Raw genomic sequence first — 11,972 nt, 5'->3', positions numbered from 1 at the left:
CTGGCAAGTATAACAGTAGAATAATCAGTCAACTTCCTGATGGTGTTATCAGGTTCTCCTTGGACTACTGAGATATTATTTCATGTTTTACCAAAAAATGACGAAAATATTCCGGAGTGTATCCAAAGGTGAGGCAGAGAATCAATCCTAGGGTTTAAATTCAAGCTTCGCAGAAAGAGCTTTAAGGAACTGAATCCTTATACACTATAGTATGAGAGACTCAAGGGAAATCTGTAACTGCAATACAAAGCTACTCCTAGTTATCCTTTTAAACACCCATTTAATCTCAGTCTGAACATAAGCCTTAGGGACAATAATCAGGATTTCGATGCATAACATGGCAAACTTTACTATAAGCTTCATTTAAACTCTTAAAGAAGAGGTAAGTCCTGGAATTTATGTATATCACTAACGTAAATGATCTGCTCCAGATGATTGGAGGCCTACTCGAGTTAGTTGGGTATGGTGTGAACAACAGCTAACTTCGAAGTCACCTTGTGGTCAACACCTAATGAGGATTTCCTTCTCATTGCATCAAAGTAATACTTTTGAGAACATATGACACGAAGGACGTTGTTACAGAAATGTATTAACACAAGTAGATACAAGGGAGAGGTTACGACCACAATCTTATGTTCCAGCCCATGGCGTGCAACTAATTGATGCTCATTGGTTGTCCTTGAACTTGACGAGGATCGATGAACTCCTCGACATTCCGCGACCCAACTGCCAGATAATTTGGCCAGAGCCCACTGACACTTCACTGGCTCTGCGATACTCCTCTACTAGATGTAACGGCCGTTTGAATGGGTAGCAACATGCTGAGAGTAATTGCGCGTCGGAGGTTGCCAAACAATGAGTATGAATCCTCCGATTATTGATGAGCTGTAAGACAAATGGTAAGGAGGAGGCTACAGCTGAACACGAAATATCGACTGATGATAAATCTGAGAACATTGAACATTTCGATTTGCTTAAAAGTAGAAATTACAGGTTGACTGAGTGTTAAGCAATTAACAGTGATAATCGTTAAAAATATCCATACCATTTTAAGGTTCTATGAAGAATCGTCGGAATATGCTGCGTTGGCAAGCGATTACGTTCCCCAGATAAGCAAGCTTGATTCTCCGCAACAGTAATGATACTACAGTGTAAAGTGAGATCGATAAGCAAACACACCAATGATAAGTGAAACGCTCACTACCGCACTATATTCTTTGTCCTTCTATGACTGTCTTTGTTTTATCTACCAATCACAATTTTATGTTCATTCTAACACAATATTCTCCCTTTTTGATTCATTTTCCTATTCTCCAGTTACTGTTCGGTATGTCATTTATCTTTCGCCTTTTCCTTATGAAATAGACTACTGTTTATTCGCTTACTGATGTTGTTAATTTACGTTTTAGAAACAGATAAAGTTTATTAAGCCAAATAGCTTACTTGTTCTGACTTTGGCGAAACCAAGATTCTGTATTCGACAGTTTAGAGAATAGCTTAAAGTTGCCCCTGTAGGAAATTGCTTCCTACATACAGTAGTATTACGGTAAGTGTATTATCAGTTGATACCGTTGTTTGTACTGTGATTGACTTAAAGTAGAAAGTCAGTCCGTATCGTTGTCAGTCTACTGTTCATAAGTGTCGACTTCTACTTATGTCTACACTTAACAGATTAATTGAAAGTACATAAGTATAACCGTGAAAAGGAGTCATGATTTCGTTGTACCAAGTTACTGACCACTTTGTAGTTAGAGTTTGAAAAACTGATGACTGCTGTTACAATTGGTGAAGGTCGTAGACTGCTGTTCGGAGCTGAGAGTAGCAGGATGAAGCGATAAGCGACGAGTGCTGTATATAAATTCAACAACAAAGCTGAAAAGTATCGAAGAGAACATAAACACCAAGAGCGTCACTTTGAAGTCATGTCATGATTTGGAGCAAAGCTATGTCAGTGTTGAGATAGAAACTTCAATGTCGTTCCCAGCTTGCAGGAGATTCGCTAGACTTCATGAAGTGATGATTCGCGAGAATAATAGTGTCGTCAGACCACCAATTAAAATAGACGGGTTTAAAATCGTCCTGTACCTGAACAGCCGAATGACATTAGACAACAGCCACAAGGAAACAACACTTCACAAAATACAGAAAACACGACTTTTAAATTAAATAATTAGAGTAGTTTGGATATGTCATAACGTCGTTTCTGTATTCTTTCGATACCATGAGATCGCCAACAAATATATCTTATTGCAACCATTAACAGCCTTCTGGTTTTTGGCCTACCGAGGGATCCACGTCGATACCTGGCACGTAATCTTCGTGTAGTGATGATGCTATCTACAGTAGTTTATTTCTCTCTCAGTAGATCCTGTAGGGCTTGAAACCTGTTGTTGAGATTAATCTTGAATTCGTTGAGCCTGTCAGTATCTCGAAGGAAGGCTGTATTGAACCTTTTTGTAATTCTGTTCCCCCTGTTGTCCAGTGCTTCTTTAGCTTCAGTCTCATCTTGGCCAAAACCAGGTGGTGATCTGAAGCTATGTCAGCTCCTCTCCTGGTTCTCACATCTTCCATTGTCCTTCGGAATTTTTAGTTGATACAATTATGATCTGCCTGGTTCTCTGTGGTGTGGTCCGGTGAGATCCATGTACCTTTATGTATGCATTTGTGTGGAAATATTGTGCGGCTTATGACCAATTTGTTGAATGCACATAGATTTCTTAATCTCTTCCCTTTTTCATTTCTCTTTCCCAGTTCATGTCGTCCAACTATATCTTCATACCCTGTGTTGTCCACTCCGACTTTAGCATTTTGATCTCACATCAGGATTAAGAAGTCATTTCTTGAGCACTTAGCTATGATTGATTGCAGCCTTTCATAGAACTGATCTTTATCATTGTCGTTGCTATCATTGGTGGGTACATAACATTGGATAATATTCATTGTGATCCCCTCCTTCTTTGTTTTGAATGATGCTTTGATTATCCTGGATCCATGAGATTCCCATCCTTCAAGTGCATTCGTCCTTCTCCGCACAGTATTAGAGCAACTCCCTGAGTGTGTGGAGCATTTCTGTCTTCTTGACCGGAGTACAGTATCATATCTCCCGTATCTGGCATTTGCTGTAAAGCTTGAGTCCGATGGGTTTCACTGATTCAGAGTACTGCCAAATTGTATCTTCTCATTTCTATTGCTCTTTGACTGAACTTTCCAGTCTCCCACATTGTCCGGACGTTCCATGTACTTATATCGATTGTTGCTGAGGTTGTTGGAAGGTACATCGGTCTCGTGACTTCCGAAAAATCTAGGCTTTCATCATGAGGCGTAATAATTCTTCCTTCAAGTGTCAGGGCAGAGTTTAAATGGCTTAAATAATAGTTTTCTGGCTAGCATTTTTTAGCGAGTTAGTTTTCTACAGGGTGAGGTCGCTAGCCCCATTCCCAATCTTCCTCCTTTACTCGGGCTTGGGACTGACGGCAATTCTAGAAGAGTTACATGCGAAGTTGAACGGTTAATGAGAAAATACAAAATCATGCACTTTAAAAATCATGTGAAATAGAACACGCTACTAAGCTTTGTTGGTTCATCTTGTGGAAAAATGCTGAATGTTTAGCGATACACGTCGTTTAAGGATACACAGAGTTTGACAACTCTGCTCTTTGCAGCATCTTCTTATGCTGTGATCCAAATTTAATATCTATTTGGATAATAGGTTGAGGTATCGTAGTACGTATAATATAAGTTAACTAGTCGGGGTAATCAGTTTTGATCTGGTGAGAGTACTTGTCCAAATAATTACAGGTAGGAGTTTATTTAGTAAAAATGATAAGGTTTGCATCAGTGACGGAAACTTATTTGTTTGCCGATACAATCCTAATAGATGATTATTAAGTTGATCAGATTCTCGCAGATCATCACAGAATTAGGTTAAAACAACTTACTACATCATATCTCAAAAGTGCTGTTGATTTTTTCGATACACCACTCTTGAAACACACAACACTGCAAAATTATTCCGATTTTATTGTCTACCAAAAACCCTGTAGAAGGTTGAATAACCGCATACAACTCGTTAAATATCTCTTGGGGAGAGGTGATTTTTAATTTATCGGTTGAATACCAGCAGCTGAGAACTATTTTTCATTGCAATGTTTGTTTAGCCACTTTCTTTGAGAATATTTAGTTATGGTACTCTTTTAAAATGAAGGAATCCGCGGAAAGTCAGAACCACAGAGCAAGACTTTGTCATTTAAAATTGTGGCCGAATTTCAGTGGATATGGCTTCAGTCTGAGAACAGATTCTGTCAAACATGAACACAAAGTTGAAAACGTTGAGCCTCTTTCACCCAGTGAATCAGGTGGTCTACTCAATGGAGATATAATTCTAATGGTGAACAAAAAAACTGTAGGCAAGTAAAAATGCAGACTTATTTTTAATTAAATAGATCGTCTCTCACATACGGATGTTGTGAAAGTTATCAAAGAACGATCCGACGTAGAAATGCTGGTTGTGCAGCCGAAGGACTTGGCATATTTTCGAAAATTCTCTGATGTAATCAGTGCTGCAATTAAGGATCCCATACTGTGTGAAACTTCGGAAGAGGTAGATTATTAATTTGCAAAGTTTAAACTTATATACTCGTCGAAACATTTACGTGTCAATTGAGTTCATATAGTTATGATATAAAATGAAAAGAGGTCTGAACTAATTAGTTTTTATCCAGTAAACACTCTACCATGATTGCTTGTAGAAGCACGTCACTTGAATTCTATGATAGTGTGTATAGTGAACATCAATTTAACTTACACTGTACTGTGGTGAATCTATCGCACGAATTGTGAGATACATTAGTGATAGTTGAATAAATTAGCGTTGTAAATACTTCTAATACCCTACAGTTTATTGAATTACGAAATTTCCCTTTAAAAAGCTGTTAAATTTGTATCTTGATACTTCAGTTAATTAACTCATTGTTCAATATTCTCATTAGGACTTAAATAAACTTACTAATGCTGAAAAACACTTAGTCAAAGCAGATTCAGATACAATGAATGAAATTTATCAGCGTCAACGTTGTCTATTAAAAGCAAATGAATTAGCGAATCGTCTACAACGCCACGGTGGTTTTGGTGACGGTACTGTTAAAAACGGAGTTAGGACATGTGTAAACTATGGTTATGCGAATGGTGTGGAGCACTGAACGTAGTTTCAACCGAATATAATACTGAAAACAAGTAAGTAGTTCGACATGTGGTTGTCTTAGTTGTTGTCATGAAAGATATAAATTGGTTGTTTTGTCGGCTTGGTTAATCTGTTGCTAATTATCATCAACCACATAACTTCACAAATGATAAGCCACGTCTAGTGTTAGGGCTACAATCAGGGAGTCTACATTTAATAAGCAGTTTGGACTAAGAGATAACGACTCTATTGACCAATAGAGTGCTATTGTTTGACAGCCTCTAGCTTTCTGTCAGTCTGTTCATATGGTACTTTTCATTAAACTTCAAGATAGGTGGTGGTTAGGTATGCGTAACATGTTTCCCAAACTCACTCCATAAACATTCATCGACCTATCAACCATTTTGATACTTTCCAATTGCATACTGCTCTTAATCTAAGCATTACTCATTTGGTAGTGCTTTTACGGGGCTAATGAAAACAATATTCGCAAAAGATAGATGTCTTTCTTTTTATTGAGTTACAATAAAACTTTATACCAAGAATAGGTTTACCATGTAGAGTTCTCAGCCCTGAAGGTTGGTTTTAGTGTGATATCTTGAGCCAGATCCTTTAGTGTTACAGCGTCCATCATCATTTCGAACACCATCTTTAGCTCTTATTTCCATTTAAATTCCGCTCAAATGATGCTATTTAGACTAACGTAATCCATCCAGCTCACAGAACTCAAAAGACTTGTTTACTCGAGTTTGGCACACAGGTAATTTCGGACGTCAGCTAGCTGTCTAATGAAATCAAAGTGGTATACAGCTTAGAAGTGTAGGTAATTTAATTGTAGCTTTATAACTAAGTAGTAAAGACAGATGCGTTTACACTTTCCAAGGACCTGTCAATCAATGTCTGAATTTAATTTATTTCGTCAGGTTTTGATTAAAATTAGAGAGTGTTAACTCGTAGCAAACGATAGAAACTCTACAAATAAAATTAATAAACAATCAACTATTTTATCGTACGTGTGTTTATCAGAAGACTTTTAATTCATTAATGAAGCTGTAAATCAGTCACAAGTGAACTCTACTTTTGGTAATTAAGCTATATTTTGACCATGAACTCATATTTGAGCAACCTAACACTATCACCACCCCACATATATTTTATTTTAAAGCTGCGTTCTTTTATTTGCGCTCGGCAAACGAGTTATAGGTTTTAAGAACGCTCTAAATTCACGTAGAATTTCAGATGTTTTGTTTTCTCTGCATGTTCTTTTTACATACATATCTGAGTATCTAAAGGGACAGAAATCTAAATATATGTTTGACATGTCTAGTTGTCTTTCCAAACTCTTGAATTAAGTGTGAAAAAGTTTAGTGAATATGGCATGCCATATTAGTGTTATCATCAACATTCATTACTTAGTGATTTATTAATTAATTAACAATAAATAACAACATTTATTGGTGAGACTATAACTTACGAACAACTTCAGTCTGATACTTAAGTGACCTTGGGACAACTCAATAGGGTCAAAGGGGGTTATAAATTAGTATGAGAGATTAGAATTTGGATTTAGAGTTGGAATTAAAGGTTGGGAATCGGATTAGGGGCTTCAATCACGGACTAATATCGGCTATGATGCCGAAATGGTACTTCACTATATGGACAAATGAGTTTCGCTCCAAAATCCAAGAATTCCCACTCTTAGTTTCATTGCTTCGTACATAAATTGTAGCCTTGTACGTGTTTGCGTTATCAATTAAGTGACTTAATGGATATAAAGATAGATTATTTATAGCCGTAAATGGAGACTTGTAGCTTAAGTGAATAATTTTGGTGGAGTGTCATTCTTTGAACTAGTTGGTTTGATTATGAAGCTTTCGCTATTCTTCTGAAAAACATCACCGATAAAAACTTCAGACAGATTCAGATATCTCCTCATATGCCTTACATCTTATACTGTCGACCTTAGTCTTAGTTTGTTATTGTTGACCCGTTATTGTTGTCTCGTCGTCTGAATATCGATATTTGTTGTCTTTCCTTATTACTTGATTCTAGATCCTATACTTATCCCTAATTTTTCTAATTCGTTGGTAAACTGGATCAATTTTAATGTGTTTATAGCGGTACCTCACTTCTACCTGAAGTCTGGGCTGATAATGTTATTTATAACAACAATGAAATCTTTAAGTTCGAATCATCCATCTTTGAGAATGAAAATCTGCCGATATAGTTTCAATGGTAAATGAAAAATAGAAGAGAATCTATTCAACTCAATTAAATTGAAATATTAGTTAGTAATTTCGATTCTATGTTTAATCATTATACGAGTTGGGATATGAACAATTGAAACACTACAAAATAAAAAAAGAACAATTTGATGAAATGCAAGGAACTGACTGAATCATTAAACAAATCAAAGGAAATCCAACCAAGAAAATTTTCTTTTCAACTTCATTACTTACTTACTTATGCCTGTTACTCCCAATGGAGCATAGGCCGCCGACCAGCATTCTCCAACCTACTCTGTCCTGGGCCTTTCAACTTCATGGTTCACTAGAATTACAAAATTTCAACATTAACGATTTTATTATCCACAGTAATCTAGAATCTTTCTCATCCATTTTATTAGTATTCTGTTCCTATGTAACACTTAGTTTTCTGCGTTCTAACTAAGTATGTATGTATTGAGATAGATAATTGCTATATTACAATGCAATCGAAGGACTGTTATGGTAACCGGTAGTTATATCATAAACCATATTTGTAATCTTTGCAATATACTTGAATTAAAACTATTCTCATGCTCAACTCAGTAATATGGTCTAAATTTCATTGTGTGAAAGACAGATACCTAGCGAGATGATTAACGTTACTGAAACTAAATGTAAACCAATGAATTCATTGTATTACTAGTTCTTGTCAAACGGAATATTCAGTATTGTATATGTTGCTTGGTATTACCGTCTATTAGTGTGACGTCGACCACAGTATCTAAAAATACATAAGTTATACACATTTTCATGATGAGAATTATTCGAAACGTGTTCTAATACATTAATAGCTTTTTCATCTATTGACTTCTTAATGTTACATGGAATGGTATGGTTAAAAACAAAAGATTTGATACACAATTTCTGGACGAATTTGAGATGGGTATATTCAAAACTAGGCGAAAAGTGATAGTAAACAGGAGAATATGGAAAATTTAGTATTGAACAAACTAATACAGATTAGTCTTAGAGGAGATGAGAACGTACATGACTAGTGATTACTAGTAAGCAGTAAAATCAATCGAATAAAAAATGCCAGTGGATCAGTAAAAAGTTATGACTTTTGTTATTGATGAAGTTATTTTATTAAGCCAACATCTAAGGAAGTGACCGGAGGTTTAGAAATCTTTCGTTTTGTATATATAAATGAAGTTGGGAACAGTTTAAAGAAATGGATTTTACAAAAAGGAATAAAATTCAATACTTCACAGAATATGAAAAGAAAAGCATTCATGCAAAGAAGTAATTTGAAAATAAGAAGTAGCATTGAGTGCACTGAAAACAAGCCAGCGTTGTGAAGAAATGAGTTATGAAATTGATGTATGGGCCAGGATGATAACGATTGATTGTTTACTTAGTCAGACTTATAGATAGTCTGACAGGCGTTAGATGAGTTATACATTCTCTCATTCTTAAGATTGTTATTCGATTGTTGCTGAATTGTTGTCTGTTTTGGTGTGGAAATATGTTTACATTCTAGTCAGGCTAATCACGAGTCCCACAATAGGACGAAACGGCCATCCAGTGCTTCCAGGTTTTCCCTGGTGGTCTAACTTCAGTTGACTCACGCTTTCAACTGTGAAAATACTACATCTCCACAAAACCCCTTCTGATAATAATAATAATCACGTGTTCTTGATCTAAGTTATGTTGAAGTCCTGTAGAATAGACACTGGGAGGTAATCTAGTGTAGATATTCATCTAAGTCAAATTGACGTCCCATTCTTAAATACGAGGAAACTCCGACCTTTATAACAAAAACTAAAGATTAATTGTGCTTAATCAATGTTGTTTCTTAACTAATAACTAATTTTCACATTGACATGTTTAATCTAGATAGAAATGTCATAAACAGATAGTTAGTAGGTAATTTTTGAAGGTGATTCGCTTTTAAATAGAAAATATAAGTTTGCTTTTCATAAGAATACTGATATCTCAAGTAGATGGTTGTTGAGATGTAAAGAAATCTATACAGCTGGTATTCCTCTGGTTTAGGAATTTCCTGAAAAATATGTACGTCTTTTCTTGTCTGGTGTTAGACTGAGCCGAAAGAAAGCTATGGGCTATCAAACAATGTAGTGACATAAGTCCATTGAATCATATACTGCTCGTCTAAGTCATATTGGTAGAACCAGATTACCTGGTTGGGATCTATAAGACTGTTGTGGCTAACGAACGCAGAATTTGGTGGTATATCTCAGAATCAGCCGCAATGGCTCAAATTCAGTCACTTGTTATCTTCTTGTAAATCTTATCCTTTAAAATTATTCTGTATATTTTATTATGCACATTTGTTCTGTCTTGTACAATCTTACTGCCTATATTTAATCTTTACAATAATCAACACTTACTACTTCTACTACCATGGGACTTGTCTTTTGCCGACGAGGTGCAACAACTTGAGAAATTACGTATTTTCTTAATTTCAATGTTTTCTTTGACTGACCAACTAACCTACTATAAGTTCTAAAAATACTCACATGAAGACCTTTATTGTGCCATTAGGATTCTCTTTCACTTAATAATGAAGATTACTTCAAAAAAACCCCTAACTTTGTCCCGGATGATTCGAGGACTAAGAAAAGTACTATTAGAGTCCCATAGTAATTAAAGAGCATACGGAACTCGAAACTACTGTTGACCAATATCAAAATCAGAATCTTGCATACGAAAATCAAAACAGTTCTACTGTACGGGGCTGAAACTTGGACAACTACCACAACCATCATCAAAAAATACATGTATTTATAAACGATTGTCTACGTAAGGTACTCAATGTCCGTTGGCCATATACCATCAGCAACAGCCTACTGTGGTGGAAAAAACTAGCTTCTTAATGCAGTGGAAATTAGGGAAACAATTTGGAGTTGGGTAGGGCATGCATTACGGAAATCACCAAACTGCGTCACGAAGCAAACGCTAACTTGGATTCTTTAGGTGAAACGGAAAAGAGGAAGATCAGAAAACACATTGTGTCAAGAATTGGAGTCAGACATGGGAAGGATGAACAGTAACTTGAAATCACTGTCAAGGATTACCCAGGACATTTGGATGGAGAATGCTGGTGTGTGACCTATGCTCCTCCACGATGGGTAACAGGCGTAAGTAAGTTAGTAATTGATTAGAGTAAGTGATAAAAGAAGTTTCAGTATAGTGAAATTTCCATTTTAACATTTAGTGAAGAGAATAAATAAAGAGAACTCATAAAGGAGCACAATCCGTCTTCTTTGAGCAAGAGACAGGTAAGAGTGATTATGAGTTCTTTTCTCGCTCATTTGGCAGACACAGGTCATCAAGTTGACTTGAATAAAGCTTTTAAGGTTATCCACCATATTCCATCGAATTTGCTACATGATTTACGTGTTCATCTGTTGCATATTACTGAAGCCATGAGAATCCATATTCATAAACCAAACATTTACACCCGAAATAGGCTTGTACAACCATTCTTGTCACCATGTATATCGGTATAGGAGTGAGTTTGTAGCTGAACTTTTTTGAAAAACCTAATTTCTCTCACTTTTGTATTTGTATATATTCTCAACATTCGTCTCTAGATTCTTACATAACTACTTCTATGAACTCGGTGTTCATGTTGTTCTAATAAGGTTATGGCAACTTGAACTGATGCATATATGTACCTGATCCTACATTGTAGCTGAATGACTTATACTATAGTACAAAGCCATGGTGAAAGACTAACTGAAAAGAAGTTTCTTCGGTCTATTGATTCTTTTAAATTAAAAATCTCGACTAATATAATATTTCAATGATTAGTTCTAACTTTTATTTCATCTCTTCATTGGTTTTATAGATCCTTCAACTTGATTTACGAAGAGAATACTCACGAATGGCACTGAATTCAAACGCACATGCACATAAATCTACTGAAGATAGTTTATATACATATATATTACTGAATACTAATTAATTTTCTTAGTATACATGTTTGATATTATATATTTCAATTATATATCAACATTACTTACTTACTTACGCCTGTTACTCCCAATGGAGCATAAGCCGCCGACCAGCATATATATCAACGTAGATATCTTATATAGATTCTTCTTGGAAATTTAGTTAAATCCAAGTACATATCCGGAGTATATATATATATAAGAAGTCACTATCTACTTCTTTTGTAATATCAGTTATGTTCATTTCAATTGGTTCATTACATAGATGGATACAAATGCTCAGATCACTGTCTTATATATTTACATCTACTTACAGAGATGGATATATATCAGTGGTTTTCGAAGAAGAAGAAGTCTATTGAAGATTTTCTATGATTTTTATTCTTTTAATATTGTGTATTTTGTTTTCAATGAATGTCAGAATATATTTTTCTGATTAAAAAAAAAGAAATAAAATAACTATTTAACTATTCAGAAGGGGTTTTGTGCAGATTTCAGTATTTTAATAGTTGAAATCATGAGTCAATTGAAGCTAGACCATCATGGAAAACCTGGAAGCACTGGACGGCCGTTCCGTCCTATTATGGGACTCCTCAACAGTGCGCA

At 35.5% G+C, this 11,972-nt stretch overlaps 1 protein-coding gene across 1 annotated transcript; it reads left to right on the top strand.

The window, feature by feature from the left end:
• Window positions 1-4,198: 4,198 nt before the first annotated feature.
• Smp_151580 (putative pdz domain containing protein) lies at window positions 4,199-11,804 on the top strand (the record flags this gene model as incomplete). The annotated part of the gene is made up of 4 exons (XM_018795160.1): window positions 4,199-4,358; window positions 4,443-4,600; window positions 4,989-5,232; window positions 11,261-11,804. 3 exons carry the CDS (start codon window positions 4,199-4,201, stop codon window positions 5,196-5,198), a joined length of 528 nt encoding a protein of 175 aa, XP_018649500.1. The 3' UTR covers window positions 5,199-5,232; window positions 11,261-11,804.
• Between the last annotated feature and the right edge of the window lie 168 nt (window positions 11,805-11,972).

Source organism: Schistosoma mansoni, chromosome 1 (assembly GCF_000237925.1).
Source record: "Schistosoma mansoni strain Puerto Rico chromosome 1, complete genome".
NCBI classification, from domain to species: Eukaryota; Metazoa; Platyhelminthes; class Trematoda; order Strigeidida; family Schistosomatidae; genus Schistosoma; species Schistosoma mansoni.
The sequence above is the reverse complement of the archived record's forward strand: the minus strand, read 5'-3'. Positions and strand labels throughout refer to the sequence as shown.